The sequence below is a fragment of the Melopsittacus undulatus genome, chromosome Z (assembly GCF_012275295.1).
Source record: "Melopsittacus undulatus isolate bMelUnd1 chromosome Z, bMelUnd1.mat.Z, whole genome shotgun sequence".
Classification (NCBI taxonomy): Eukaryota; Metazoa; Chordata; class Aves; order Psittaciformes; family Psittaculidae; genus Melopsittacus; species Melopsittacus undulatus.
The window spans coordinates 55504896-55531251 of NC_047557.1; the positions used below are offsets into that span (position 1 = coordinate 55504896).

Here is a 26356-nt window from a genome sequence, read left to right on the forward strand (position 1 = left end):
TCCTCCACTCTGGGGAGTCATGTTAAAATAAGAAGTTCAAAAAATGTTTTAAAATAGAATTGCTGTGTAAGCCTCCCTGGGGTTTTACACTCACTGATGTGTGCATGTTAAAAATGACATTTTCAGTCTATCTTGTGTTGCCTGAGAACCATTTTGTCCTTTTAAAATCTGTATTTATATTATAACCCATAAGTACCTTTCAGTTTTGTATCAACACTATAAATACTATGTTAGTAATACTAAACTATTTCTATTGACTTATTTGTAAAAAGAAAAATATATTATATATTTATATACTTTTATAAAGTGAATTAACAGTGGAGAGAGGGTTATGAGGGAATAGTGTACAATCACAGCTGATGTGTATTATTGGGCACAAACTCAATGCTTGAAACAAAAAAGAAAAGAAAGAAGTGTTAGGGTGATGTCCCTCTTTCAAGCTGTGTCAGAGGAGGAGTCATAAGATGCTGACACTATGAAGTTGCCAGTATTGGAGTGGCTTGCCACAGACTGGGCAGCCTGCTGGCTCAGGTTATTGCAGATCAGCACCAGCTGGTTGCTCTGTGCTTCTGAGAGAGTGCTACAGCTCTGGTAGACGCTGAAGTTGGTCTTCCTGCCAGGGATGTTGCCTTTCTCGCACATTGTCTTTACCATCTTGGCAAGCTTGTTTTTTCCCAGGGCTTGGCAGTTGTACCAGTGAAGCGCAGCCAAGTTCACGACGGGTTTGATGGACAGGTAAAATGGCGCGTCCTCATAGCGCATGGCTGGAGGCCGCCTCTGGGCGTACTCCTTGTAGTCTTGCACAGGGCAGGTTTGCGGGGAGTGCTGGGTGGCATACACCCTGGAGTCCGTCCCACCCCTCTTGCTCTTGGCATTGACATCTCCATTGTCTGGCCCCATCCACTCCAGGTACTCCAACCCAGTCTCTGTCACCCGCAGCCGGATGTCTCCCCACTTCAGGGTAGACCCATGGAAACCTGTGCAGTGTCCAAATGCCTTAGTGTTGTTTAGCCAGACAAGGTTCAGCAGCCCTTCTGGATTGTAGCGGCTCAATAAGCCTCTTTTGCGCAGGATAAGCTCATCGGCAAAGGTGAGCTTCATGGATTTGTGTGGCTTGTTTCCCTTCCCCTTACATCTCAGCTCTATCTGCTTTTGCTTTAAAGCTTCCTGGGACCTCTTGAACTCTTTATCCCTTGTAATACTGTATCCATATCTGTGCTCTTTGAGGTACCGCTCCAGTCCACACTGGTAGTTGGCCAGGCTGTTTGGCTCATATTCAGAACCATCCTTTTGTCTGGCATCCACAAAGAAGGAAGCAAGGTAGGCATCAAGCTCTTTGCATGGAATGACATAGATCTCCCGTGTCTCAGAGGGGTACTTGGAGATAAGGAACTCTCGGAAATTGCGGAGAGCCGTTTGTGTGCTGCGAATGGTCTTCTCATTCTGCTCTCTGCTGAGCTCAGCTGCCCTCTCATCCTGGTCTGGAAGAGGGAAAAGGGGAAAGACAAAAGAAAGCAGAAGCAGTGAGTTTGTGCAATGTGCTTTTCTTCAAAACAGATTTCCTTAAAAAGGAAGGGAAAAAAATAAATCAATTCCACAAAGTGCACTGGAAAACATCATTACATACCTGTCACATGACTGAAAAAGTCAGTTTCACAAATGTACTAGAGCATGGCATAAAACCAAAAAGAGTTCTTCATGACACTGAGGCATGGTTTTGTGCATGGAGATTTGTGGAAAACAATGGGATTAGAGGCAATCTGGTTTTAGAACAAATGCAAGGTTTTTCTGTGGATCTCAATGCTCAAGGCCCAATCCAAACTATAAGTGCAATCTGAACTGCTTCATTTGTGAAACCAGAGGTTGTACTGGTTATGCTTTTTTCTACAAAAAGTAATTGAAGCATCATACTTATGACAGTAAAAACTATCTTTCATCAGACACATTTTTTAAGAGCTAAATAAATATAGACAAAAATGTACAGTAAAAAATAATGCAGCACATTCTAACAAAGGAGTTGGCAGGTAAAAATACTACAGAGGAATGTGTAAGTTACAAATGTATATAGTTAGTATGTTCACATCAGGATATACGGAAGAAAATCATGATTTCACAGTCTCTCCACATAATTAAGTTGAACCTCAAGAGTAGAAGTACAATTGTGACCAAATTTTTTCAGTTTTGAGTAAAATCTGGAAATAGAAACTGTATGGCTCTATAAGGTTATACTCAAAGGTCCTTACAATCAGTGACATATCAAAACACAATATGCAGGTGCTACCACTACAATGGTTGTCATTGACAGCTGATTTTCTGGCTAATCATAAGCATAAAATGGAAAAGCCTTTTACACATAAGTGATGTGTGTGCTTAAAGATTGTGTTCTTGGCACATGCAAACTATCTGTACTAGGATGCGGCTTACAAGCGCATAGGTGGAACTGTCATGAATGTGACAAACCTTACTGGTCTTAGCAAATGCAAAGAAGGAAAAATTTATTGTTTTGACTATTCTCTGTAATTGTGAACAGAACATTCTTTCTTCTCTCCACTTAATATGCAGAAGAGGGGAAAAAAGCAAGTTCTTTTTGTTCTATTTCATTGCAAACCCCACACATTTTGGTATCCTGTCAGCACCGCCACAGGCACACTTGCCAGGTGCTTTCCACCCAATATGCACACTACAAAATGGTATGAGACCAGATAAAGTTCCCACTGCCTCTCTGTCAGTCATGCCAAGCTCATGTCAGGCCACATAGCACACTCATGCTTTGCAGTAGTGCTCATGTGTAGATGCTCACTGCTTGTGCTCACGCTGTCCTGCAAGCCTACAAATGGGGGACACAACAAGAAAGGAAGATGGCTCTGAAGAAAGGCTGTGCAGGGCCTTCTCTAACCCACCTGCAATGCTTCAGGAGGTGCAGAAACATCAGTGCTCAGCTGGGCAGTTTTCCATTCTACTCATCTGCAGACTGATGAGTTCATCCCATCACCTCCATGCCACAGCTGTGGACAGAAGCATGGGGAGTAACTTGTCCTAGGATTTCCCAAAAACAGGGCAGTAATACCACCCAGGACCAGGTCCTGTGTCTTCACTGTGAGGCATCTACTGCATCCACAGCACTTAGTGAAACCTGTTGAGGGGGGTCCTCAAATCCTCTGCAAAGCACAGAGAAGCGGGGCACTGAGATGAGACCTTTGGAGGCTTCTGCAGCCATCAAAAATGCTGCCACAGAGCACTGAGGTTTGCTGAAACTGTGCTCAAAAGGAAGAAGAAAAGGTTATCAGCCTGTTTCTGAAACTAGTTTTAATACTGATGTCAGTATCAAAGAGCTCCTAGCAGCCTACAGTGACTTCTCATGCTTTAGGCAATGTATAGGTTAGATCTTTTTATTATGGCTAGATGCAGGCTGGAAATAGAGACAATGCTGTCTGAAAACTCCAAAACATTTACTCTGGTACCTTGCTCACTGCACCCACCACCACTGATTACAACACTGTGTAAGTAATCAGTGCTTTGACTGACAGCCCACATTTTAAGCACTGTTTCAATATAAACAGCAAATATAATGGCTCGATTTTATACATGTCATCAATCACTACTTCTTAGAGGACAGCCTGTCACAACACAGCAGTGAAACCCAGTCATTCAGTTATGTTATGGCATTTTCCTTAATCTGCAAAGGAAATTGCCATATCTGCAGCTAACAGTTATAAAACTCATGCTGAATTAAAGATCCCCTTAAGTTGCATGAGTGAAATAGTACCCCAGAAACACTGCATTCCTGCAGTGCTGTGGTGTGTTACTCCTCAAGGCAGGTGGGAGAAGTTAAAGAGAATGGGTCAGCTTCTAACCCAGCCACATCGGGAGAGCTATGTCAATTTTAACTGAATCCAGCCCACAGTGGTAATGGGTTATTATTTTCCTTTGAGACTGCCCAAATATCAGGGGTATCTCATAGCATGGGATGAATGCAGGGAGGCAATAAGACCCAACAGGCAGAGTCTGAAACAGATGAAGTTACTAGATGTCAGCTAAGCCACTGTCATCATCTGATCTTCATCCACAGCAAAAGCAGACAGTGCAGCTGAGTGTTAACTAAGACAGCTCTTTATAGCCTAGGATAGCTAAGGGAGGAGACATAATTCTTCATGTCATTAAAGTTTATTTTTTTATTTAACCAAGGAAATTTCATAGAGCTGAAAGAAACCATATAATCCATCTCCAGCTGCCATGAAGACACAAACTGTAGCCAGGCATGCTTTTAATATTGCCACACTTTGTGTATTTTGCTAATTTCATAATCTAATTCTCTATTACTGTGGTGGTTGACACTCATCAGCACCTGTGCACCTCCCATCCACTTGCTCATTCCCCAGCCAATAGGAATGGGGAAGAGAACAGGAAGAGAAAGACAGAAAACCTGTGAGTCAAGACAAAAACTGTTTAATAGCTGAAGTAAAGAAAAAGAAACCCAACCAACAAGTGATGCAAAGGCAGTCACTCACCACCTCCCACAAACAGACCAATGCCCAGACAGTCTCTAAGCAATGCCCACCACCCTCCACAAAATCCTCCCTTCAGTTTTTATTGCTGAGCATGATGTTGTAGGGCAGGGAATATTTCCTTGGTTAGTCTGGGGTGGCCGTCCCCTCCCAGCCTCTTGCCTACCTTAGACTTAGCTGCCAGCCAGCCAGACTGAGAGAAAGAGGCCTCGTTACTGTGAAAGTCCAGCTCATCAATCAAAACATTGGTGTGCCATTAACACTGTTTTAGTCACAAATCCAAAACACATCAGGGTATGGGTAACTAGGAAGAAAGTTATCCCTGTTCCAGCCATACCCAGTACTATTAGACCATTTAGATCACTAACAGTACAGTGCCTAAGACCAGGCACACCTTGCATCTATTCTATACAACAGGACAAAGTGGCCACAAAAATTATTCTCTGGATGCAGCCTGAAAATGGTTCTTGTAAAATATGTACAAGAAACCCATCTACTGTACACATCTTTACTGTGCCTACAGGAAATCAACAGAAACAGAATCAAAGCCCTTACCACAGTCTGGCATTGGTTGCTTCTGCTCTAGCCACATGGCTTTGCAATCTTTTCAAAGGAGATTAGGCTGGTTTAATGTCATTTTGTTCCTCACAAATCCACCCAGAATGACACATAAAGAAAGGCTACATGAAGTCATTTAGTTATTAAAAATTCAAAACTAAGAGGCATCTCAAGTGCCATCACAGAGAATTTTTGAAAAAGTTTATGTTATAGTAAGCTGGGAGAACTGTTAAGGTACAAGTTCATATTTGGATCTGGGTATTGAAAGTGAATGTCCTGAGATGGGAGTGTGTTGTGGTTTGAGTAGCTGCTGTACTTGTTGCTGGGGGAGCTTCTGTGCTTGGGGTTTCAGCAGCTGCATTGTCTGTTGCTTTGCCATCAGATCCAGAGACATCTTTCTCCTGCTCCTTACAGAACAGGGCTCTGTAGGTGTAGGCCAAGCCTCAGCACACTGCAGTAAGTTGTCCCGCTCTGTTATTGCCAGGATGACAGCACACCTTGTTTAAGTGTTCTGCGAATCTTTCTGAATTTTGCATTTATTCAGGAGTGAAGTTCCAAAGCACTGGAGGGGCCAACTGGACTAGGAGCTTGCCCATGCGATCCCATACACCCTGCCATTCATGACTGTCCAACCTCGGGAAAAATCTTGTGGTGGTATTCTTAGATAGTTGTTTAGCCTCAGACAAGACCTGAGCCAGACCTTGCTTAGTTTCCAAGATCTGACAAGATCAGGAGTCCTCAGGGTGGTGTGGCCACAGACAAACCACAGAAAGCATATGCAGCAACAAGCTGGTTCCCAGCAAAAGCAGCAGGGTGCTTTCAAGGGCACTGAATGGATATTGCTGATCTTCAACATTCCCAGAATCTACTTCTATTGTAAATAGCCTGGCTGCAGAGCAGAGGGTGTGAGGGAATGTCTCCTTCGTAAGTCAACCCCCCCAGAGGGAAGAAAAAAAGAATATGTGTAATTGTTAAAAATTCCCATTACATGCATATTGCCAGTGTGACAGCTCCTAGATGTTTGCTTGGTCTCACTTTGCTGCATCTTGCTGAGTAGAGACCAAATGCTCTTTTGGCCAGAGCTTACTTCTTTTTTTTTTTTCTTTTTTTTCATTTTCTGTAGTCCTGCTGGAAACTACTTAAAACACAGGTGGGGTTCCACGTTAGTTCCTTGACTACTGCTCACAGTATCATTGTCCAACTCCTCAGTGTGCATGGGTTCCAAAACTGGGGAAGAGCACAGAAAAAAAATTACAAAGCGCTCCTCAATAGAGGAGAACACCTCTGTATTAGGAAGGCCCTGAGACAGGAGAGTGGAGATGTGTCATATATGCTTGCACCTTTCCTACAGTTTTCTATAGGTGTTTGCTGTTAGGCTGTAGGAAGACAGATAACTCTCATTTAACAATCTAATTTGTCTTGGCTAGTAAAACAGACTGAGCCAACCAACCAAAAGTTATTGCCATCATTGATCTTACAAAGGCAAGCTATCCTTAATGCTTTTTCCTTGTCATAATACAGCCTTTGGAGTTGGTAGCGCTGTTACCACTGTTTTACAGACTAGGTGCAGAAACATATAAAGTAAGCTGACTTGCTATGCATTTCCTGAGGTCCTGACCCCTCAGCTGCATCCCTGCACAAAGGACCTGGTTGGATGACTTCTGTTTCCTATCTGATCCCACACTCGAGTTTCATTTCAAGAAAATACCGGAATGTGTCAGAAACCAGTAAAACCCACCCTACTGTGAGATCTGGTGTAAACTCCCAACTAAGAATTTGAAAAAATGACAGGTGGTTTACATATCCAAGTTTAAATGCAGCAAAGAGATAAAACAGACAACCCACTGGGAACCAATTGTCTCAGGCTAGCCCACAACCAAGGAATGATCCCTCCCACAGAGCAACAGCTGTCTTCTGATCTTTTCATAATCTGATTTTAACACAGCCAAGACTTAACATTATCAGCAGAGTTATCAAACTCAGGGTTGGTTTAATTTCAGCTCACACATATACACATACTCAGACTCCCTGAAAAGGACACAACCTCTGTAATTATGTATTGCCAGGGAAAGGCACTTGCTTTCACAACAGACAGATGTTCAGAGTGTGTTTGTAACACTAGTGGAAATCATGAACTTGAGCTATTACGGCAAACAGTCTTAAACTCTGCTTAAGGTAGGCAGTGAGATCTCAGAAGACATACTTAAAAGTAAAGTGTAGGTTTTGGTGGTAATCACATCACCAGCCAAAGTCTTCTCTGCCCAATTTGTGTTCTGACTAGGAAAATGCTTCTGCAGCAGACCTGCTTCCACCAAAACACTTCCATTCAGGTGAAAAAAAAAAAACTACTTAACCACACACATGTATCTCCACACTGGAGATAAGTGCTCTCTCTCCACTCCGCACCATTTTGCAGGTTGGTTCTTGCCCTTCTCTGCAATTATTGATAAGCAGTGATACCCAATCTATAAGCCATATGCAGCTTACTAAAACAGCTAATGTAAACCACAGCCTGCTTCTATCTTTCTTTTCTCCTGTCCCCTCCTGTTTCAAGAAAGAATCTGCAGGCAAACAACATTCTCAAGTCAACAAACGCAGTGGGCTGAGATCTCACCTTTGCACAAGGGAGAGGAAGGTATGGTCAAATCATAGTGGTGAAAGGCTGGGGGACCCTCTAACAAGCGTGCCCTCCTGGAAGCAGTGCTACAGCTCCCCTGTCAGGGGCAGGTGAATGCCACTGTTGCATGCCACAGCATCCCCAAGTATCAGTCCTCTTTCTGCATGCACAATTTAAAAAGCTGACAGCTGGTTTTCACTGTATCATCACAGGAATAACTTGGTGAAGCCATTCTCCCATGTCACTGGCAAAAAGCAAAGGTGAAGGTAAGAGCAGGAGGTCTCCCTGGCAGAAGTGCCCCTGAGCATTTGCAAAAACACCCTGAGATTAAGAGTCAGGGAGAGTTAAACACTTGAAGAAAAATATTTTTGGCAGTGTCTGGTACAGACTATCTTCCTCAGGGCAATGCCTACACATGAACAGGAGTCAAAGGCTTAAGTAAAAAACACATATGTTTTAATGCAATTATTTCATATAAACCAATAACCATTTCTTTAGGAAGTCCTAGGACCAAATAATATTCACTTCCTATGCTATAATGATGATACTTATTTAAGCTTAGGCTTGGTGAGTCAGAGTCAAAAGAGGGGGGAAAACCCTATGACTGCCTGGTAACTTTCATCAGGTTTTTAAATCTAACAGCTTCTTGACAATACAGGATCAAAGGATTATTTTATTAAATGGAGGTTCCTGGAGCAGAAGAAAATGCTTCTGCACTACTTCTTAAATTTCTGTGCTACCCATCTGATGTTGCTACTAAATATTGTTTAACAGCTCAAGTTCCCTACTTCTGCTACATTAAGTTGAGCTTGATGTAGTTTTGCATTGTCAGAAAAGGCTTTCATTAGCAAGTAAAATCAGCAGCATGATAGAAATTTAGTAATTAAAATCTATTAAAGATGTTATGTTTTCTGGCAAAAGCAAATTATGCTTCAATTCATCAATTAGCCTCCTCCAACAAAATTATCAGTGAAATATTTTATGACTCCAAAAAGCTTTAGCTTCTGTCAAAGGACAAAGGATATAGACAGCCAGCAAATGAGCATGGAAATACTTACACAATGGTATCTCCATGGAGTCACTAACATAAACGTCAGTCATCTGTACACTTTTGGCAAGGTACAGAATGGTCTGATAAACATAACTTGCTCAGACACTAGTGCTGGTTTTCAGTTTGCATTCACTTTCACTGCCTTCTCACCACAACAGTCTGAAAAGGTAAAAGGTGCAATCTGGCTGGTTTGCTGGCAAACTCAACAGTAAATTCACATCAATATTAATGCGACTATTGCATGATTCTCAGATGACAGAAAAAATACAAGGGATTAAGAATTTATGTTTCCCTATGACTGACTTGATCAACCTTTTACACAGTGGATACCAGCAATCACTAATGAGCGTCTAGGGTACAAGGCTCCCTTCCTTCTCCATCTGACTGTACAGTACATCTGAGCTATTTCAATACAAAAATTCCAAAAGCGCATCTTCTAAATTATTTTTTTTTTTCATCTGTTTACAGTATGTTCTCCACATTATCTAGTTATCTGGTTTTGGTTTTGTCATGGCTAGTGAAAAAGTGCTGCATGGTAGTTTTAGCTCAAATTTGTTCTCCCACTGAACACTTACTTGAAGTGGTATTTCTGGGGTATGAGCCTGTGCAGTTTCCTGTCTCCTTTTGAAGCTGTCCTGTGATGCACTGGTGTGAAATACTGCAATTCAAAATGGGATATGTCTCCTCTGTACCTTGACAGGGGGGCTACTTGGTTCACATTTATCCAGAGCCCACCTCCATTTGGCTGGAACAAATACACCAACTCCAGCTTTCCCAGGAAAAACAGCTCCAGCACTGCAACACTTGACAGCAGGACACTAAAGCTGCTCCCCATGGCACAGTATTGAAAACAGCAGGAGCTGAAGATATTTTACAACAGCATGGGAGAAACAAGATATTTGGTACTTAAGTGATGTCCAGGCAAAATATACTCAGCTCACAGCTGGTCACCTGTATTATAACCAAGCCTGGAAACAGCTCCAGGTCTATCTACTCTGCCTGACCCCTCTCTCATTTCCATATTAACTTTAACTTTACAGAAGGTTTATAAAAAGAAATCCTTAAGTAAAAGGATTTTTTACCCCACTGAGGTTCGGATACCCAGCTCTTCATAGCGGTGGAGGATGTAAAAGCCATGCATGGAGCTTTCCTTATTGCAAACCTAAGAAAATATTAGAAAACTTTCAAAAAGATATGAAACCCCTTTCCTTTCAAAATAACTGACTAAACTTTCTTTAGCTATATTCACTTCTAACACGTAACTGCTCTTCTTCCAGAGCTTGAGTTAAAAAAAGAGCAGGTCAACTGCTGTTGGAGTGCTGGTAGAGCTGATTAAGTGGTCAACAATGTGAAACAAATGTCATCTTTAGGTTGAGCATGCAGCTTTCTGTTTAGCCATATAATTTTTTAATAATTTCCAACCAATTTACAGCTAACCCCACTTAGAAAAATCAAAGTACTGATTTCACTTTAAGGCTAAAGACAAGAGATATTTTTTGCCTATTATTTTCTTCAAGTTAAAAATTCTTTTTTACCCAGGAGTTTTTAGCAATACAGTGAAATAATGTACTTTCAAATCATGTTATTTACTTCATGATCTGTGGCAGAAGGAATTAAAGGGGTATGTCAGTGATTGTCTAACCCACTCTGAGAAGTGGAACTGGATGATGTACAGCAGAAGCAATGCACTCATTTTCCAAGAGGACTTGACTTGTCACCAGTCCAGAAGGTGTTGCATACAGACCCTCCGCAGAATACCTGCTTTTCCCCTAATAAATTTCTAACTCATCAAAGCATATTTTAAGTCAATTCTGGATAGAGGTCCCTATATTTAAGTGTATGCTTATGTAGAAATGTAGAAATCAACCAGACCAAGTCATTGTATGTGTAGGAGGTGGAAGAGTGGCACAACTGAACAACATTTGTTGTTCAAAAGTTGCTAAAAGAAAAAACAAGAAGGAAAAATCAAAACTATGAAGAAAATTGCAGTAAAGATCTAAGAAACACCTTCTGTGTTGAATTAGTTTATCATTTAAAAATTAGTGAACTGTTAAGGAAATATAAAAATTATCACGGCAAATTCTTATTTCTATCATAAGAAAAATACACAAAGCTATACTTTCCAAAAGGTTTCCACCTTTACATGCTCATACAGAGAAAACCAGATTAACATGTGTAAACAGATCTCACAAGTCCTGATTGCTCAGGCAGCAATTTAACTAGTGTGTTGCTTTGCACAAAATCACAGGTACAGATTTAAATAGCATTTTAGAAGATTTGGTGCCGTGGGATTTTATGCCTGTTTGCAGTTGCAGACCCTGTGGAAGAAGAATGAGAAATGGGACACAAACAAATATCCCTTACAGTTCAGTCTTCTCTTTACATTCTAATCCACATCACCAGAGGCTTAACGGGTTCTAAGCTGCAGCCTACCATCAGTTTCAGGCTTACTGCATTTAAGAAGTAACTTTAATACTTGAGAAAGCAATGTAAGAAGTCTCGAAGGGATGAGACAGGGCTATGAAGTTTGACTGCCTTTGATTCACTCCAGACAGCAGCTGAGAAGCAGAGTTGAGAAGTATGGGAAGGAAATAAAGATGAGGGGGAGAGAAGGGAAAATCAGAACAAAGGGATGTGAAAAAAAGAACACTGAAGACAGATTAAAAACAGATGAGGATCCTAATCATTGAAATTTAATTTATATCACTGATTCAGAATGAGGCAGTCTAACCAGAGTAGTGAAACAAAGGAAAGGAGTATGTAATAAATATTTTATTACATTAATCATAATAAGCTGTACTTTAAGTCTTGGCCAAAGCATATTCTTAAATCAAGCTGAGAATGTGAGCAGTTTCAGACTTAAGAGCATGAGGCCCACATGACTGTAATTAAGATAATAAATCATGCTGTAGAGCTCTCTACACAGGCTGACAGCACTAGTTGATATATTGCTTATTAGAGACTGCAGACATTTCTCCCTTTATTTTATTAAAGTGCCAGTGGTAGTGAATCAAAAGGTACCCTTTTCTGTTCTGGTTGAACTACCTCGTGCAGGTAATAGGAAATGTGTTGAGAGCTCATGCCACTGACTCCTGATAACAAGATCTCAGCACATGCACCCCAAAGAACTGCATTTCAGCACCTTTTCTCTCACACCCATCTTTTATTTAGCAATGTACTCAAATTGCCTTCTTACTGAACTTGCAGTTTTATTTCTGAGATTCTCTGTTGGTGATTTTGTCCAACCAGACCAATTTCATTTTATATTTCCACACTGTATATTTCCCAGTATGAGTGAAGCAACCTATGGAGGGTACAAACTCTATGAAGAGCTCACGATTTACAACCTTGCCTAACTGGTTTCAGTGCACACTTCTAACATACATATTTCCTTTGTCTTCACTGGATCACCACTTTAAAGACAAGCTCTTTACACAAATTTCCAGAGAGGATGAAGTACAGTACTTGAGAGTCAAACAGCTCCTAAGGTGGATTTTTTAGCTTGCTTTCCTGTTTTCAACCTGTGCTGAGCATATTCTCCTCCTTGCATGCCAGAAAAAAAAAGTCAACTTTAAATTACACTTTAACCTTTGCAAACACAACTCTCATCATGTTAAGGAAGAGTAGAAGTCTAAAGATGTAGAAGCCCTACAAGGTTGGGAGAGAATCAACAGCCAGGCAAAGGACAGAGACAGGAATACATCCCAAAGTGCAGAAAGGCCACAGACTTCAGACATCAGATACTCTGCCAGGCAACTGCTCACACACCATGGCTGACCAAAGGGCACACACTTTGTTCCAGACTAGACATGGCCTGTCTGGGCATTTGCCAGGACAAGGAATCCCAAAAGGCTGTAAAGGAGCAGCTGGAAATTCTGTACAGAGAGGAGAAAAAGAGATAAGGAACACACATTCACCAGGAACCAGGCTGTTGCTCACGGCACAATTAATTTATTTATTGAATAAATGTTTAAACTTGTTTTATCATAGTTTAAATGAATAGATCTAGTCACATTTTGCAGCTCTTCTTGAGTAAAGTCTGTAAATAAATTAATTTCAATTTTTTTCAAGCTATGTACACAGAGACAAAGCACACACACATTTTGTCACTTGGAATATTGTTATTATTTCTCTTCTGTAATTATGTTGTCAAAATTTTTCTGTTGGGATTGCATTGTTATTTCCATAAAAATAATTTGTCCTTCTCTGTGGGATATGAACAACCAGTTCCCCTGCTACTGAATGAGTTCATACCAAAACCGACACCAATTAATTCATGTAAGAGGTGACATGCAGTTAATTTTGTGGATGTACGTTATACATATATATGGCTATTTTATTATGCACTAGCACAATAACCACTCTAGTGTATTTAACAACTCTACAAGTGAATGGTAAATGGGACGAGTTATTTGCCAAACTATGTTTTCTCAGGATGATCTGAAATCTGGAGAGGAAAAACAAGTAAAAAGACACTATACAGGCAGAATAATAAAAAAAAATAAAGTAAATCTGTGAGCAAAAAGCAAAGCATATATCAGCATCCAGGTATGAATGCTACACTGTAATGCCAATATTAGTTTTTCCAACTGTTAATTATTTTCTTGGATACAGAGTCAGTAAGAGAGCAAGTCCTAATGAATTGCAACACTCCATTTACCAAGAGTCAATGACAGTGAGAAATCCCCAGAATATGGTACACGCACATGAGTGAAGGATAGAGCTCACCACAATCAGAAGGGTGCTACAAGTTGTGGATGAAATGAAATCATTCCCATACGAAACAATCCATACTTTAGTGTCTCACTCATACTACTATCCTTGACCACCCGCAGCAGTAAAGCAGAGATGAGGCAGACACCCAGTTAGGAGAGAGGTGAGTATAAACAGAAAGTTAAAGCAAGCTATTCAAAGATCAGAGATGAATTTTTTTGCATGGTTGATCTCTGAGTACAAGAATGTCCTGCTTGAAAAAAATCAGTAATATGGTATATTTAGCTTTGTACTGGGGGTGACTTGACCTGGGTCAGAATAGCTCAGAATCATTTTTACCCTTCTTTGAACAAAAAAAAAAGCATTTTTTTTTCTTTCTTACTCCCTTTCTCCCACCCAAGGACTCTCCCACAGCAAGCAAGTGATTAAGTATTATTAATCCATAGCTGTATGGTTTCAAGTGATGTTTTCATTATAAAGACCTAGATAATGAAAAGCAATAACAGACCACAGTGTCACTGCCAGTCATCCTGAGTTTAATCAACAGGAATACACACAGTATTTCTCTCTGTGTGTGTATGCACTTACTGTTTAATTAATGTGAGCAACAGGTGTATGTTAGCAGTAAGATGCAGCCAATACACTTAATGGTCAATGTATAACTAAGAACATAAAATAAAGCCTTCATCAGACTCAACAAGATCCTCAGCACCAATTTTTACATGACATGCATGCAAGAAACCCTGTTCCCGGCTTTCAACAGGGGCAGGATTCAGTGGCAGCCAGGACCACAAAGTTCAAGTGATCCTACCATTTTTGCAGGGCAACACTGCTTGGCTCCAGCCCAAATGCACTCATTTGGGAAATCAAAATGCTGCTCTGCCCATTCATCCTACAGAAACTACTAGACACGTTCAAGCTGTTCAGAAAAAACAATGCTGAAAGCAGCTTTTGTGTGACCAGTCTGTGGAGTGCCCTAGCAAGATTCATCAGGGAAAGTAGACATTTCAGTTTCTCTCTCTCGAGGTTCTGATTTGATAGCCTAGTTTGACACTTCCTGCAAACAGCATGGGCATATGGGTGGTGAGGCACTGGAACATCCCAAAGAAGTGGTGAATGCCCCATCCCTGGCAGTATTCAAAGCCAGCCTGGACAAAGCCTTGGGTGACATGGTTTAGTGTGAGGTGTCCCTGTACATGGCAGGGTGGCTGGAAATAGATGATCTTGAGATCTTTTCCATGTGATTCTATGATTCACTTAAGCATACTTTATCAAAGAAAGATGGATTTCAGCATGTTTCAATGCTTCCAGGATCTGGATGTTTTAGGAAGCACGAGTGCTTCGCCAGCCATGACAAAATATCTACCAGCATGCTTCTGTTTTGTTTCCTCAAAAAATCAAACATGATTTTCTGTATTCAAAATTGTTATCTTGCTTAGATAGACAGGAAGTACACTCAAATTTTTACTGATCTGTTTGATGCTCAAATACATTGCAGGTACACTGCAAACACGAAAAGAAGATGACATGACGGAACAAGTCTCACTAAGAGGATAATAATTTACATATGAAGAAAATGGGAGATATAAGAAGTGACTGCGTGCTAGCTTCAGAGAACAGCCCATGCAAAAATGGCATGCTCCCACTATGGATACAGGTGAAAACAATTCTTCCCAAAGTTTACTGTTGCTATTAGGAACTTTGGCCTTGAATACATAAATAGTTTTTCTGTAAATGTATTTACTCAAGTACCAGCCTCATCCAAAGTGGGAAAACTCTCTCAGAAACTACACTGACCTAAACCACCAAATTTTGTATTCCTTTTCTGTTCCAGCATCCAAAGTGCAAAAGTGCATGTTTGAGGCCTTTCCAGGTTGAGTGCCTCTGGCTGCTGTGCTGCATCTCCTCTGCAGATCCCAATCTGATTCTTCCTTTGCTCTCTTTTCTTACTTAAAGACTCACATATCCAAAGATGGAAATAGCTCCAAATTAAACAAAGCAATTGCAAAGACCACATGAAGAAAACACATCCACCACATTAATAATCTCCTGTTTCCTAAAAATAAAGAGATGATCACTACAGATTTGTCCAGTTTCCTCTGTTGCTTCCATGTTTTCAAGACAGCTGGAACTATCAGAGTCCTTATTTTCTTCCTTTATACACCAGTATCACAAAACACAGCATTTTGCACAGAAATGTTTAATCTTGTTTAGGATGTCTTTAGTAAAAGGGAGAGCATAACACCTAGATGATGGTGGTCTTGAAAAAATTATTGTTTTCTACTTCTCCCTTCTGCTTCCTACTTTTTGCTTTTCTGCCTTGTTTGTTTGGGTAATGGAGAAGAGGGATGTACCCTCTGTATTCCAAGTCTGAAATGAGCACTGATGCTCCAGAACACAACCATTCATCGAAACAGGCAGCTCCTCTTTTAATATGACACACCATCTTACTTAATACTGTTTGTGCTATGGTATTATGAATTAAAAACATACATTTAAGGATATGTCAATAATTCTCAGTGATGCTATTTCTTTATTCAAAACCCCAGAGAGTATTCCTGACTGTCTGGCAGCTGAACTTGGCATGCTTTACAAACTTCATCCTTAAAAACTGCCAGAGCTTGGCTGTAATAGATCTTTCAGAGGGTAGAGATTAAACTCCCTCCTAGCTACAGGCAAGTAGTTTCCACAGACTGCATGGAAACTCCAATTCCTCACCTAATACACAGGATCAGTAGGCCTATGCAGCTTTTGCTGCAGGAACACAACTCAATGCTCATCCTCAAATATGCCTGACCTCGTCCTCACCAACAGAGAAGGGCTGGTTGAAAATGTGATGTTAGAGGGCAGCCTTGGTTGCAGCAATCATGAGATGGTTGAGTTTGAGATCCTCAGGACAGCGAGAAGAGCATGCACCAAGCTCACTGCCCTGGACTTCAAGAGAGCAGACTTTGGCCTCTTCAGGAACATGCTTAGTAATGTTCCATGGGATATAGCCCTAAAGGGCAGGGGGTCCCAAGGCTGTTGGTTGATATTCAAGGATCACCTATTCCAAGCTCAGGAGTGTTGCATTCAGATAAGAAGGAAGTGCAGCAGGAGGACAAGGAGACCTCTATGCATGGATGAGGAGCTACTGAGGAAACATAGAAGGGAAATAAAAGCCTTATAAAAGTTGGAAGCAAGGACAGGCGGCCTGGCAAGAATACAGGGATGTTGTCTGGGAAGCTAGGGACCAGGTTAGGAAAGCTAAGGCACAGTTAGAATTAAACTTGGCTGGGGATGTGAAAGATAACAGGAAGGGATTCTATAGGAACATTGTAAATAAAAACAGATTAAGGACAACGTGGGCCCTCCCTAGAAGCTATCAGGAGAACTGGCTACCCTGGTTCTGGAGAAGGCTAAGGTTCTGAATGACTTCTTTGCCTCAGTCTTCACTGGCAAATGCTCTGACCACACCACCCAAGTCTTGGAAGGCAGATACAGGGACTGTGAGAATGAAGACCTTAGGCCCACTATAGGAGATTTGGTTTGTGACCTTCTTAAGAACCTGAACGAGCACAAGTCCATGGGACCTGATGAAATCCATCCATGGGTCCTGAAGAAGCTGGTGAATGAAGTTGTTAAGCCACTGTCCATCACATTTGAAAAATCATGGTAGTCGGGTGATGTTCCTGAAGACTGGGAAAAGGGAAATATAACCCCCATTTTCAAGAAGGGGAAAATGGATGACCCGGGGAACTACAGACCAGTCAGTCTCACCTCTGTGCCTGGCAAAATCTGGGAGCAGATTCTCCTGGAAGGCATGCTAGGGCACATGAAAAACAACAAGGTGCTTGGTGACAGCCAGCATGGATTCACTAAGGGGAAATCCTGCCTGAACAATTTGGTGGCCTTCTATGATGGAGCTATGGAACTGATGGACAGGGGTAGAGCAGTTGATGTCATCTACCTGGACTTGTGCAAAGTGTTTGACACTGTCCCACACAACATCCTTGCCTCTAAATTGGAGAGACATCAATCTGATAGGTGGATCACTCAGTGGATAAAGAACTGGCTGGATGGCAACATGCAAAGAGTTGTGGTCAATGACTAAGTGTCCAGCTGGAGACCAGTAAGGAGTGGTGTCCCTCAGGGATCGGTGTTGGGACCGGTCTTGTTCAACATCTTTGTTGCTGACATGAACAGTGGGATTGAGGGCGCCCTCAGCAAGTTTGTTGATGACACCAAGCTGTGTGGTTCGGTTGATACACTGGAGGGAAGGAATGCCATCCAGAGGGACCTTGACACACTTGTGAGGTGGGCTGATGCCAACCTTACGAAGTTTAACCATGACAAGTGCAAGATCCTACACAGGTTGAGCAGAGAAGAGATTCAGAGCAGCCCTGCAGAGAAGGACTTGGGGGTGTTGGTCAGTGAGAAAAGGAACATGATCAGGCATCAGTGTGTGCTCTCAGTCCAGAAAGCCAACCATATCCTGGGCTGCATCAAAAGAAGTGTGATCAGCAGGTCCAAGGATGTGATCTTGCCCCTCTACTCTCCTCTTGTGAGACCTCACCTGGAGTATTGTGTGCTGTTCTGGTGTCCTCAGCATAAGAAGGCCATGGAACTGCTGGAACAAGTCCAGAGGAGGGCCACGAGGATGATCAGGGGACTGGAGCAGCTCCTGTATGAAGACAAGCTGAGAAAGTTGGGGCTGTTGAGCCTGGAGAAGAGAAGGCTGTGTGGAGACCTCATAGCAGCCTTCCAGTATCTGAAGGGGGCTATAGGGATGCTGGTGAGGGACTATTCATTAGGGACTGTAGTGATAGGACAAGGGGTAACAGGTTCAAACTTAAACAGGGGAAGTTTAGGTTAGACATATGGAATAAATTCTTTACTGTGAGGGTGGTGAGGTACTGGAATGGGTTACCCAAGGAAGCTGTGAATGCTCCATCCCTGGCAGTGTTCAAGGCCAGGTTGGACAAAGCCTTGGTGACATGGTTTAGTGTGAGGTGTTCCTGCCCATGGCAGGGAGTTGGAACTAGATGACCTTAAAGTCTTTTCCAAACCTAACTATTCTGTTCTAAACATCTCTCACAGCAATCTATTTTCAGCATGAATACTCGTGAACCGTTTCCTCCAAAATTATCTATATATCCAGTAACGTTGCTCCCAGGTGGTGTCTGTATGCTGCAGGTCCATGGTGAACAGCAGAAACAAACACTGACATCACAAAAAGCAGCAGCCTAAACTCTTTTGTGCGTAGTTGCTTTGATAATTACATATTATTTAGGAAAAGAAAAAGATCTCTCTGTACATGACAAGTCCACTGCTGGTCTTCAAGGTTTCAAAGAGGCTGGAATGAGCCTTCTGTGTCTGGAAGGAATTTCTACTATAGAAAATAACATGTGGAATCCTGAAATGGTGATAAACACTTTTCTTAATTACAGTGAAAATCTAAAGATATTGTAATATCTGATGAGCCTTCATTTCAGTATTCTGCAAGAATTGCTAACTTGACAAATGCTTCTTGTAGGACCAACTTCATAAAACATACTCATTTGTATTAGAATTATTAGTACTATGGTTTCATTTTTTCTTCTATTTGACTGGCATGCTGTGTACCCAGATGCTAAAGGCAAACAGACAACTACTTCACCAGTGCTGGAATTCTCCTTTTTATGGTCCTGTCCAGTTTTAAAGAGGACTCATTTACAATGTTGTAAAGATAAGCAGTATCAGCCTCATTAGCAGAACTTTTAAGATCAAGCCTCCCAAACATTACTTTATAATTTAACAGCATTTGAGCACAGATAATTAAGGGTGTGAGTGGGCTGGCAAATCCATGCTGCAAGATCAGAAAGAAGGCAGTTGCAGTGCAGGAGGTGGATAATCAACTCACTACCTCCCTTTTCCTGATGATTAAAACTATAATGATCCAATTTGATTCTTTTAAATAAGCTAGGCCCTTCCAACTTAAAAAAAAAAGCACTATGCTCTTTGTAATTATGTATCTCAGCACTTATTATTTTTAGTTCAGCTACTAGAGCAAGAATAGACGCAAACCACAGGATCTAAGGAGATACCAGTGGACTCTGTACTCATTAGTACAACACAAAGAGGAAGACTGTCTGACCCCTACACATGTTTAATTGTTTGCTTGACCACATTCAGCAGTCATGTCCCTGGAAGTAGGCTTCAGCAGCCATTTTAGCCAAAAGTCATCAATCTTTGTATGCAAATTACAAATGCAGAGACTGATCAGCAAGTATTCGAGTGTTCTTGGAAGAGCTTACATAAAGTTTTGTGACTTTCTTTTGACATGATTATTTGCCTTGTGTTGTATTTATTCATGCCAGAGTTCCACTGGCCTTGGAATCACAGAACCACAGAATCACAGAATCCCGAGGGTTGGAAGGGACCTCAAAAGATCATCTAGTCCAACCCCCCTGCAAGAGCAGGGTAACCTAGAGTACATCACACAGGAACTTGTCCAGGCGAGCCTTGAATATCTCCAGCGTGGGAGACTCCACAACCTCCCTGGGCAACCTGTTCCAGTGCTCTATCACTCTTACAGTAAAGAAGTTCCTCCTGATGTTCACGTGGAACCTCCTATGCTCCAGTTTACACCCATTCCTCCTTGTCCTATCACTGGATATCACTGAAAAAAGCCTAGCTCCATCATCCTGACACCCACCCTTTACATATTTGTAAACACTGATGAGGTCACCCCTCAGTCTCCTCCAAGCTAAAGAGACCCAGCTCCCTCAGCCCCTCCTCACAAGGGAGGTGTTCCACTCCTTTAATCATCTTTATGGCTCTGTGCTGGACTCTTTCAAGCAATTCCCTGTCCTTCTTGAACTGAGGGGACCAGAACTGGACGCAATATTCCAGATGCAGCCTCACCAAGGCAGAGTGAGGGGGAGGGGAACCTCTCTTGCCCTACTAACCACACCCTTTCTAAGGCACCCTAGAATGCCATTTGCCTTCTTGGCCACAAGGGCACATTGCTGGCTCATGGTCATCCTCCTGTCCACCAGGACCCCCAGGTCCCTTTCCCCTTCACTCCTTTCCAGCAGGTCAACCCCCAACCTGTACTGGTACATGGGGTTGTTCTTCCCCAGATGCAAGACTCTACCCTTGCTCTTGTTGAATTTCATCAAGTTTCTCCCTGCCCAACTCTCCAGCCTGTCCAGGTCTCGCCGAATGGCAACACAGCCTTCTGGTGTGTCAGCCACTCCTCCCAGTTTAGTGTCATCAGCGAACTTGCTGAGGGTACACTCAGTTCCCTCATCCAGGTTGTTGATGAAAATACTAAACAGCACTGGTCCCAGCACCGACCCCTGAGGGACTCCACTAGTCACAGACCTCCAGCTAGATTCTGCCCCATTGACCACAACTCTCTGCCTTCTTCCTTTTAACCAGTTCTTGATCCACCTCACTACCTGATCGGCAAGCCCACACTTTCTTAGCTTATCTATGAGAATGCTGTGGGAGACAGTATTAAATGCCTTACTGAAATCAAGAAAAACCACATCTACCGCTCTACCATCATTCCTCCACCTAGTCACTTCCTCATAGAAGGCTATAAGGTTGGTCAAACATGACTTCCCCTTCATAAAACCATGTTGGCTGTTCTTAATAACCCCCTCATCCTTAATATGCCTAGAGATGGAGTCAAGAATAAGTTGTTCCATCACCTTTCCAGGGATGGAGGTAAGGCTGATCGGTCTATAATTACCCGGGTCCTCCTTCTTGCCTTTCTTATAGACTGGTGTGACATTTGCCATCTTCCAATCCTCAGGCACCTCTCCCGTTTCCCACGATTTACCAAAGATTATGGAGAGTGGCCCAGCAATGACCCCCCGCCAGCTCCCTCAGCACCCGTGGGTGCATTCCATCCGGACCCATTGATTTATAGATGTCCAGATTGCATAGCTGATCCCTAACCCAATCCTCATCTACCAAAGCAAACTCCTCCTTTGTCCTGACTCCTTCTGGGGCTATAGGAATCTGGGGCCCTGGGGAGAGTCTGCAGGAGTAAAGACAGAGGCAAAGAAAGCTTCAACACTTCTGCCTTCTTTGTATCCTCTTGTCTCCAGGGCACCCACCTCATTCAACAGTGGGCCTATATTGCCTCTTGTGTTAGTTTTATTTGCTATGTATTTGAAGAAGCCCTTTCTATTGTCCTTAATCCGACTAGCAAGATTAATTTCCAAGGAGGCCTTAGCTGTCCTAATTGCCTCCCTACATCCTCTAACAACTGTCCTATATTCCTCCCAAGTGGCCAGCCCCTCTTTCCATAATCCATAGATTCTCCTTTTCCACTTGAGTTTGCCCAGCAGCTCCTTGTTTAACCACGCTGGTCTCCTAGATCCCTTACTTGATTTCCTACTCATTGGAAAGATTACAGCTGGGATGGGTTTGATCTTTGTGTATGTATGGCTAATACTCTATATACCTCTAAAAAAAAGACTTTTCCTTGTTTGCATTCCTTTGGAATGTGCTAGCTGACACTTTTTTTTTTTCCCCTTGCAGTGTGAACAGTGATTGAGGAGTTTAAGCTAAACCTAGTTAAAACTGGCAATTCATGAGATGTGGGGGGCTTCTTTCTTCTCTAAGTCTTGTAACATTTTGATGCTCATCTAACAGCTTCTAATTTACAAGTCTTGTGATCACACAAGGATCTCAGCTCCCACTTAATTTAAACCCACACAATTGCAGAGGGGGGGAAAGGGGAAGGAAGAGGTCATAGCTCTTTTGGTTGCAGAAAAATACTTCAAAATAGTCCACCTAAGACAGCTCTACCTCAACATCAGGCTTGCACTGACCTACCTTCCACTCTTTTGCTGGTTTTCAGACATAAAAAACAGACCAAGTATTAGCAAAAAGAAAAGAAAAAAGAGGCTACTCAGAAAGCCAAAATTGTAGAAATTCTGTGCTCTCCACTATTGGAAAAATTTCTGTCCTATCAGATGTAAATCCTCTCATTTTTTCTACAAGAAAAAAGAAAGACTAAATAGTACCTACATTTACGCTTGAATGTTTTTGTTAAGTGGTAAGGAACAATCCAAAAATTCACAGATGAACATCTGCTTATTAGGGCTGAACTTTAAAAAAATAATTCAGTATATTTCACAAAGCTTAGACAGAGACCTGAAATCAACAGAAATCAGGTCTAAGCTCACTGAATTGTCTTTGGCATGCCACTTACCTTTAAGACATGAAAATACCTTTGTACAATTCCTGCATTGGCACAATTTAATTAAACAGAATAAAAGAGATGAAATAACCAAAAAAGTTTGAAAGAGAAACTAGTCCAAAAGTGTAATGCAGCTTGAACTGCTCTAGGCTAACATAACATCATTAAGATTTTTGATTTAATGGAGAACCTCACTCAAACTTTCATGACCTGCAAGATTACTATGCATGGAAACTATCAGCCATGTCTGATACAAATGTAAGGATATGTCACTTAAACTAAAACACAGTGGGTGTAAACTCAAATGCATTCCCACCTTGTCCTCACAGTGAGACACTAGACATGGACCTACCTTGCTCTGGAAACCGTAAATGTGAAAATGTCATACTGTGTCCGCACATCTGAGGTTTAACTCTAAGCAGTAATAACTTAGTAATAACTAAATAATAACTGCTTACCTTGTTTAGTTTCTGAGGACCTGGCAAAAGCAGTTTGAAAGGGTTTGGGGTTCTTTAATGCATCTGTTGAAAGTAAATCACTCTCCCAGATAACACACACCGAAATGGACAAATTCTGCCCGGGTTTATATTTCATTGTCCCAGCTTGCAAATTTCAGACTAAGTAAGTAGCAGAGGCAGGTTGGTAGAAACCAGCTCGAATATATAAAGCAGTGATATGCTATGAACAGAGGAATGCAGAATAAATAGTTTTACCATACAATCTGGATTGACATCAGGCATGCCGTATCTCTCATATTTAGCTAAGCAGAATCAGTTCTAAACCATGTGGGGTTTTGTGAGGAAATTTCCACAGGGGATGTTACATAACAGGACTACAACAAAGTAACATCTCAAAGATGTAGCCATGCAGAAATGGGTCCCAAAGAATTTGCTTTGCTGCAACTAAGACAATTACCATCCTTTCTAATTTCTAAGGGTTAGTGAAGTTTTACTTGGCAAAACAGGGTATTTAACTTTGCCCATGGTTTTATTTGACAACAAGATCTGCAGGCTCTTTGACACTTAAGAGATTTGTTACTGTTCAATAAGGTTTCAGGGAGTCCACGTCAAAGTAGCATCCAAGCTGTTAAAGTCTCTGTTTCTAGTGTGTACAGTAGCTGCCACAAAGACTGCATATAGGCAGTTTTCCACCCTCTCCACTGTTTAGCTCTACTCTGTCTGACAGACACTCCTAGACTGAACCAGCAAGGGAGCAGATGGAGAACTTGCTCCTACCCTGACCTCCTCCCAGGATGGCACAGCTCACCACCTGGAAGAGCAAAGCCAACACTGTGTGCACCCAGGTCCAGAGGGAGCCAGAGAATCCGCCCAGGAAACAGATTTCTGCCGCCTCTAGAAGACCTACAGCCAATACTGGGTTATTCTGCACATCAGATAATCATTCAGCATAAGTACACTGGTTTAACATGCTCTTTGTCTGATAATGTTGATCTGTTGGTCCCAGTTCTCGGTGCTTTGACAGCAGCAGGATATGAAAAAATGAAGGGCATGAAGTATGAGAACTTCCATTTCCCCCCTGAGAACAGGGTAAAAAAAATCTTGCTTTTTTTTTTCTCTTGAAGTTTGAATGTTATCAATATCATTGTTAAGGTTGCGACTTTCCTTCTCTCTGAAGGCTGCTCTGATTTACGGGTCAGGTAAACCGTTCAATACTGTCCTTATGCCCTCTTCTGCGTCTCCATGTCAAACACCACTCTTCTCTTGGGGGGAAGGAAACACCTGGCCCCCAACTCTAGACTCCCCTTATTCAGATCACTTTTCTGCTTCATCAAAAGTGTGCACGGCCATATTTCATGTCCTCCCTGTCCCATGCACATGGCAAAGCAGCTGCACACCCTCTCCCATGATAGAACTGCATTCAAATTGGACCTATAAAGTTGTCATCAAAGAGTGCTTTCTCTATGGCAGTGGTACAGTTTCTCATGGAGGTTGCTCCTAGACTTTGTCCATTTGAGGTCTTCCAAATTGTCTTTGAGGTGAGGTATCCCTGACCATGGCAGGTGGGTTGGAACTAGAAGATCTTAAGGTCATTTTTAACCCAAACCGTTCTATGATTCTATGACCCCATGACTGTTTCTCTATATACTGACTTATGAGCCACAGGACCAGTGCACCCCTGTGCAAATGCAGCACCTACTCCCTGCCTCCTTGCCCTCCCCCAAAGGCATGCCTGGGGGACCAGCCCCCAAAACTGCCCCTTCAGCTCCCACCCAATGTCGTACCTGGCATTGACTGTGCCGCTGCCTCGGGAGTGGTGGTGGGGATGGTGGGGGGCTGCTGCTGGCTGGAGCTGACCTCAGGCTCGGCACTCACCGACAGCGAGCTGGCCACCTCGCCACCTGGGGCCGCCTGTGGGGCAGGCGGGAGGGCGTCCTCAGAGGCCGGCAGCTCCTCCTGACCAGGCAGCTGCAGGGCTGACAGTGGGATGCTGATGGGCTTCCCGGAGGCTGCGGTGGTGGTATTGGAGCTGGTGGCTGGCACCTGCAGGGCAGCCACGGGGCCACTGCCTGCCCCCCGTGCTGGGGAGGCCAAGGGGCCCCGGAGAGGCCTCTGTGCAACCAGCCGGGGTGGGCAGGGTGGGGAGGTGGAGGGGTGCTGTGGATCAGGGTCGGGGCCCAATGTGGGCTGGGGCAGAGGCCTGGCAGGGCCCAGGCAGGAGGGCCCAGCCTGGGTCTGAGGCTTGGGCTTGGACATCTGTGTAAGGGCCAGGGCTGGCCCATCGGTGCCAGCAGTCAGCTCAGCATTGGCCACTATGTAGTAGTCCTCGGGGAGCTCCTGCTTGATTTTCTTGAGGAGCACCTCGCCACCGCCCTCGTCAGCAGGCTGGGCCTGGGCAGCAGTGGGCTGGCTGGAAGCTGTCCGCTTGCGGGGGCCAGTAGGGGCCCGCTGGGTGTGCGGCTCAAAGTCACTGTCCTCATCGGTGACAGAGGACTCACAGACCATGTCGAAGAGGGTGGCCTCATCCTCATACTCCTCCACAGGCTCGCCCAGCTCTGATGGCTCGCTGCAGTAGGAGAAGTCACAGGAGTCACGGGTGCGGGTACAATCCAGCTTGGCCTTGCCCGGCCGGCCTGGGTAGCGCTCCAGGGGGCTGGCCTGCACCTCTGAGGGCACCCCCAGCATGCTGGGGCTGTCCGAGTTGAAGCTGCGGCTGTCCTGGAAACAGACACGCTCCTGGGATCCAGCCCGGCATGTGGCAGCCAGGGGCCAGTGATAGGCATGGCCGGCACTACAGCCCCACATGGCAGTCAGATTGCCATGGGACCCCTCGGAGAGGAGGTGCTTGAGGTTGGGGATGAGGCTGCAGATGGTCCCATGGCTGTGGGCCCAGCTCACCAGCTTGGAGAGGTTTTCAGAGGAGGTGTGAAGGCAGTCCTCCATGGTACAGGATCAACGGCACCTCGCCACTTGGAAAGTCAGCTGAAGACGTGGTTCAGACCACAGGGTCTTGCCACTCACAGTGCTGTGTTGCCAAGCTCATGCTTGCTGCTCGCCTGCAAATAGAGAGCAAAACCCCCCTCTTCAGCACTTCCAAAGCAAGATCACGTTTGTGTGGGTAAATGAAACTTCTGCAAGATCAGCTAAACACATTTCACTCATCTCATGCACTCCAAAATGCATTTCTCAAGAGTGTCTGCTTTTCAGTGACCTCATTTCTCTTTCTGCCCTCAAAAACTCTCCCTTTAAATCCAAGGGAAGGAACATCACTGC

General features: G+C 43.2%; 1 protein-coding gene across 1 annotated transcript; it reads right to left on the reverse strand.

Annotated features, from left to right (window-relative positions):
- Positions 1 to 342: 342 nt before the first annotated feature.
- KIAA1958 (KIAA1958 ortholog) lies at positions 343 to 26026 on the reverse strand. The gene is made up of 2 exons (XM_005154856.3): positions 24868 to 26026; positions 343 to 1481 (listed from the first exon to the last, which is right to left on the reverse strand). The coding sequence occupies exons 1-2, from the start codon at positions 26024 to 26026 to the stop codon at positions 436 to 438; spliced, it is 2205 nt and encodes a 734-aa protein (XP_005154913.1). The 3' UTR covers positions 343 to 435.
- Between the last annotated feature and the right edge of the window lie 330 nt (positions 26027 to 26356).